We start from the raw sequence: 6,295 nt of genomic DNA on the forward strand, positions 1-6,295 counted from the left end.
ATTGCTGGTGGGCTGGGGGGGTGGGACGGGGATTTGGTGGCATGGCGAGGTACATTAATAAAATAGAATCTGACGCTGCAAGGAGAAAAATGTTCTGTTTATTTGGCAAAAAAATTATTTAAAAAATCGTCCAAAATGTTTTAAAAATCGAGATTTTTTTTTTGGGCCATATCGCCCAGCCCTAATCTGAACTAAGCAACTTTATCGAGGTAGTTAGGGAACACCGATCAGCTGACAGGAAACTTGTATTTGACCTCTAAGAAAATCCTGGTGGGATCTGCTGACAATCTTTATATCTGTAAGGAAAATCAGTGATCCGACTGGCTGGATTTTTATCCATCTGGTCCTGTTGGCGCTGAGCTGAGTTTGCACAGTTGTCGCCCCAACCCCCAACCCCCCCCCCCCCCCCCCCCCCCCCCCCCCCCCCCCCCCCCCCCCCCCCCCGGTTATTATCGAAGATCGTGGCATGTGTGTACAGAGACAACAGGGATGAGTCCGTGGGCAAACATTTCCACTGACAACTGTCTAAGACTTGTGAAGGATAAATATATATATATTCTCCTTCTATGCAAATTGTGGTGGTGACTAAGCAGCAGGCAGGGAATGCAGACTGGAGAGAATAACACGACTCGGCACATGGAGCGGTTTCCTCGGAGATACGGGAGGATGACTTAGCCACTTATCCTCAGGATCTTCCCCGTGACCTCCGCTTGTTATGCGGGTTATGTGTATGTGGCCGCTCCTTGGAGTATATGGAATTAACATAACTGAAGTAATGAGTCTGTGTGATCTCCAGGAAAATGTAAAGCGTTCTGTGATCCCAGCATTCCATAGTAATCCTTCATGTGTGTGGATTAGAGGCCAGGCTGGGATCACAAGGTGTATACGGTTCTGTCCGTGAGGCTGTTATAACATTAGGGGTCATTCACGTGTTCTGTGCACGGTCCATGTATATAAGCGTTGTGGTACGGAACGGACTTTGGCGCTCCTAACATCATTTATGATAATGCCGGGAGCTCCGAAACTTTAAATCTTCACGCTACTGTACTGACACATTTCAGAGGTCAGGAACATGGCTGGGATGTTACACACATAGATGCTTCCTCTCTTCTGTAGCATATCACATACTCCTCTCTGCTATGCCATGATGTAGTGCTGGTAGAAGCGCCCTGAACAGACTTACACTGTGCCGGGGGATGATTTATACTGTACACCTCTATAGATGTTATGTGGGGGGACAGGGGGTTACTGATGCACTGATTTTACAAGGTGCTCTGTGAGCAAAAGTGAAAAACAAAAGAAACAAAGGGTTACAATAACCCCTGCTGAGATGAGAGGGAAACCTTTACTTTGTCTGGACAGTGCAAGTGGTCCAGAGGACACAACCAAGGCTCTCTCTTTGCCCACACACAGCACTCAGCCTGTCACTAGAGACAGATTTCCCCCAACAACAGTCCGTGAGCAGCGGATTGTAGAGAAGGTGGACACCTAGTGGCCAAGACTATTTTTCTGGTCATTTTTGGTAAATTAAGTCATTTACACAAACAATAGTACTAGCATAGTCTGAAAGATAGAGACCGTCTACACCAGGTTTTCTTAAAGGGGATTTTCCAGTGCTACAAAAGCATGGCCACTTTTTCCCCTCTCGTCTCCAGATTGGGTGGGGTTTGGGACTTAGTTCCATTGAAGTAAATGGAGTTTAATTGCAAACCACACCTGAACTGGAGACAAGAGAGGGGGAAAAGTGGCCATGTTTTTGTAGCACTGGATAACCCCTTTAAATTTCTCCAATACCTAGTAAGTTTTGTTGATCATGGGCTATTTCTTGTGTAGTTCTTCTTTTTGCATCTTCCAATTTTATCTACATTTGCTCCTACATTTGGTCTTTTTCCACCAGGTCAATTATTTCCACGGCCATATATATATATATATATATATATATATATATATATATATATATATATATATATATATATATAACAACAGCCGTTGTACGCTGTGTGAAGAACGGCCACTGTTTGCATTAATTTCAACGCAGCACATTTTGTTATGACGAGAACTGCCGTTTTATTCAGCAACAACGGGCGTTCTTGCCATCAAAAAAATATGTTGTGTGAACACAACCTTGGAGTATATTTAATTCCTCCCACAATCTATTAGCTTGAATTTTCAAATGGTTTTAAATGTTTTTTCTTTTTGGTGATTGGTCAAAAATAAAGTAAATTCAAAAACTGCACCTAAAAATTCAGGGAAATCTTGTGAATTTCTTCCAGATTTGCGGGTAATTTTGCCCATTTTAGTAGTAAATCCACTGCTTTACATAGAAGAAGAAACTTTCCATTGTCCGCGAATGCGTTCTTTGCTATTCCATCCATCTTTCTCCATGTAATTACATTGTCCGCCTAGATTAACAGCATGCCAGCTCTCTGCCAATGCAAAGCAGACTTGGTGCAATACATTATCTTGTAAAGTGTCTTGTAAATGAGGCTCAGCGGGGTAGTGACAGGGAATAAAGGGTTACTGTACTTACTGAATGCACGGGATGGGGGGGGGGGCAGATTTTGTGCCCTTATGTGAGGGTCTGGAGCTTTACGATAAGAACCCTCATGACTACAATATATGGCGGGACAGGGGGGAGGAAGGGCACTGGGTCTCATGGCAACACCATAAAGCTGCAATAACATCCAATTCTGGGGGTGGGCAGATTTATTTAGTTCTGGCAAACTGAACAGCCTGGGGCCAATGTAACAGAGGACGTGAAGGACTGAAGAGGACGGCAACAAAGGCGAGAGAGTGGATAACCAGGGGGCGAGATCCATAGAGAGAGAGGACCGAGACGGCTACAGGTTATAGGAGGACATTACTACATATCCAGAAAGTGAATCCCCTGAAGAAGACGCCTTCATGTTCATAAGATCGGTATGTGAGGTGTAGTATGAGTAGTAGCCATGGTTGTATAATACCTTCTACATGACTGCATAGGATTATATCCAGCGTCAGTAAGGGCCCTATTACATGGGAGGAAAATCGTTACATCTTCCGAATTTAAACAATAATCGTTCTGTGTAATTGCAGGCAACGTTAGGAAAATCGTTCCTATGTCGTTGATTGTTCATTTAGATCTGATCCTAAAATTATCGTTAATCGTTCGCTGTAATTCCACATTTGTTCGCTCAAATTCCGTATTTATTCACTAATCGTTCTGTGTAATTGCACAATGTTCATTGTTTTGCTGGGATCCGAAGGAATAAACGATCTTAGTAACGATCGCAATAATGATCATAGTAACTATCTCAACTAACGACCATCGTTCTGTGTAATATGGTGAACGATTTCAGGTTACCAATAAACCATCTCGTTTGCGATCGTTTATCGTTAGTTGTTAATTGTTAAAATTCACTCCATGTAATAGTACCCTTATGCTGCGTTTTCACCGAACGATTATGGTTCGAATTTTAGCATAAACTATCGCATTTGAGCGATAATCGTACTGTGTAAACACAGCAAACGATCAAGCGACGAGCGAGTAATCGTTTATTTTGATCTTTCAACATGTTCTTAACTCGTCGTTCGCTGAAAATTCGCATATCGCTTCGTGTAAACAGTCTTTCACCGATTTACCCTATGTAAAAGATGGGCTTAAGAGATCTTAAAAACGATTGCAATAACAATTTTTCTTACGAATTTTCAAACGATTTATTCGTCTAAACGCTGATCGTTATAAAAAAACAAATCGTTGCTTCAAAATCGTTAAAGATCGATTGGGCGAATTATCGCTTCATGTAAACGCAGCATAAGGAGGATGGACAGTCAGTAAGAAGCTTTGGCAATTGTTTGTATCCATCCAGATTCTTTTATGCTCAGTTACATTAGAGGGGAACTCTGGCAAAATGTTTTTTTTCTTCCAGATCAACTGGTGTCAGAAAGTTATATACATTTGTAATTTACTTCTTTCAGTACTTATCAGCTGCTGTATGTCCTGCAGGAAGGGGTGTTTCCAGTCTCTTTGCTGCCACCTCTGTCCATGTCAGAGAACTGTCTAGAGCAACAGCAAATTCTCATAGAAAACCTTTGCTTCTCTGGACAGTTCCTAACATGGACAGAGGTGTCAGCAGAGAGCACTGTGTCAGACTGGAAAGAATACACCACTTCCTGCAGGACATACAGCAGCTGATAAGTACGGGAAGACAGGAGATTTTTAAATAGAAGTAAATCACAAATCTATATAACTTTCCAAAAACCTTTTGATTTGAAAGAAAAAGATTTTTGCCGGAGTACCCCTTTAATGCTACAATTCCTTACCAAGCTGCTATGTTGTTTTTTTCTTATGTTTTTCACGAATCATTGATCTTTTATTGATAGAAGAAATTAAATACATTTTTATTTCACAGTAAAATGGATCAACCCCATGAAGCTGATGTAAAGCGTTGGCTTTGTTCTAAGCCCAAACAGCCCCAAAAGAGGAGCGATGGTGAAGCCTTGCGATCTGTGACCGCGACCCCGCTGTTCTCCAGCTGCCAGAGGTGCCAAGAATCCGGGACGAGAAGGAAGACCGCTACTCAGGAACATGCTAAATCCAGCAGCCAGGCCAAACACGCCATGGACTACAGCTCCGTGGATCCAGACTATGACCTGCACCCTCATCCTAGTCGAGTCTTTTCTTCGGAAGAAGCTTCGAGACTTATAAAGTCCATCTTAGATGCGGAGCTAAGAGACTGTGTGTATGAGGCTGCAGGAAGCCGGAGGAGGGCGATGGAGCTGGCTGAGCTAGTCAAAGCGGCCGTGAGGGACCTGGGCTACGAGAGGTACAAGCTGGTCTGCTATGTAGTGCTGGGTCCAGTAGCCGGAGGGACCGTATACTGCTGTAGCAGAAGTGTATGGAGTCCAATGTCAGATACATACGCAGAATATATGTTCCAGAACCAGTCTCTCTTCGCACTGTGCATTGTGTATGCTGGATATTATGAGTAACAGGTCTGAGTATACATATGGCTTATTTTTAAAGGGGAACTATTAGCAAGTTAGAGGAATCTAACCTGCTAATAGCCCCCTATTGAGCACAGGGCGCCAGGGAGGTAGGTATGTCTCTTACCTTCTTTCTCAGTGCCGTTCCCGTGCTGTTAGCAGTGTAATCCTCGGTCCGGAGCGCCATTAGGAGAATTGCCCTTCCCCCCATTGTGCAAGCCGCCCCTGCCGATTGGCACTCTGGGGGTAGGGCAGTGCTCCTAGCGGTGCTCAGGACCGAGGATTACACTGCTAACAGCACGGGAACGGCACTGAGAAAGAAGGTAAGAGACATACCTACCTCCCTGGCGCCCTGTGCTCAATAGGGGGCTATCAGCTGATAGTTCCCCTTTAAAGGGGTGGTGTCGTAATACAAAGAAAGGTAAAATCAGGTGTGCACCACATACATATATGTAATGGAGAACAAATGGGCTGTTTTTTTTTCTTTTTATAAGGTAGCTTCCATCACTGTACCAGTTTTTTTCCCCATGCCCCTGATCACTTCCTGGTTTCCTCTCTGAACTGTGACCCTGTGGTTGCCATGCGACAGTGCGGAGACTTTCCCACAATCCCCCTTGCTGCATGTGAAGTGAAAACTGCCAGTACTAATGGGACAGATCATGAACTGAGTATGAGTGACCCAGCCTAGTGGATGCCTGGTGGTGGGCCGTAACCAAGGGCAACCGGTTATGAAACTAAGCAGCACATGGGGCGGATTAGAGAGTCTATATCTGTCAACCATACAGTTTAAGAAACGCTTGTACATTTGGAATATATAGACTATTCATTGTGTTCTATTGTTTTCAATGGCCGTTGTTGTGCACACAGTGCATTTACTACAGCCGTTGTTCACTGCAGCCGTACAAATTAAACATGTCTATATTCTACGGCCTCAGTTCCCGAACAACGGCCGTAGAAATTAGTCTGTTGACACACTGTGCGGCTGTCCTGCCGGCCGTACTGTGAATGAAATTTAATGGTTAATTGATTTACATTCACACCCATACGACCAGAAGATTCTATGGGTGAAAAGTAACGCTCGTATTGCCCATAATGCAATATCAGTTGTGGGAACACGTAATACAGCGGCCGATGTTTGTTTTTGTGCCTTTATGACAGGGTGTCCCTTAAAGGGGTTATCCAGCGCTACAAAAACATGGCCACTTTCTTCCAGAGACAGCCCCACTCTTGTGTCCAGCTTGGGCGGGGTTTTGCTGCTCAGTTCCATTGAAGTGAATGGAGCTTGATTGCAAACCGCACCTGACAAGAGTCGTGTTGTCTCTAAAAGAAA

The 6,295-nt window shown here is 43.9% G+C and overlaps 1 protein-coding gene across 1 annotated transcript; it reads left to right on the plus strand.

Annotated features, from left to right (window-relative positions):
- Nucleotides 1–2,757: 2,757 nt before the first annotated feature.
- LOC138790083 (dynein light chain Tctex-type 5-A-like) lies at nt 2,758–5,035 on the plus strand. The gene is made up of 2 exons (XM_069969035.1): nt 2,758–2,919; nt 4,392–5,035. Exon 2 carries the CDS (start codon nt 4,396–4,398, stop codon nt 4,969–4,971), a length of 576 nt encoding a protein of 191 aa, XP_069825136.1. The 5' UTR covers nt 2,758–2,919; nt 4,392–4,395; the 3' UTR covers nt 4,972–5,035.
- The last annotated feature ends 1,260 nt before the right edge of the window (nt 5,036–6,295 follow it).

Source organism: Dendropsophus ebraccatus, chromosome 4, assembly GCF_027789765.1.
Source record: "Dendropsophus ebraccatus isolate aDenEbr1 chromosome 4, aDenEbr1.pat, whole genome shotgun sequence".
Taxonomy (NCBI): domain Eukaryota; kingdom Metazoa; phylum Chordata; class Amphibia; order Anura; family Hylidae; genus Dendropsophus; species Dendropsophus ebraccatus.

Bases quoted from the DNA above. Each gene is read 5' to 3' on its own strand.
- LOC138790083 (XM_069969035.1), top strand. From the start codon at position 4,396: ATGGATCAACCCCATGAAGCTGATGTAAAGCGTTGGCTTTGTTCTAAG.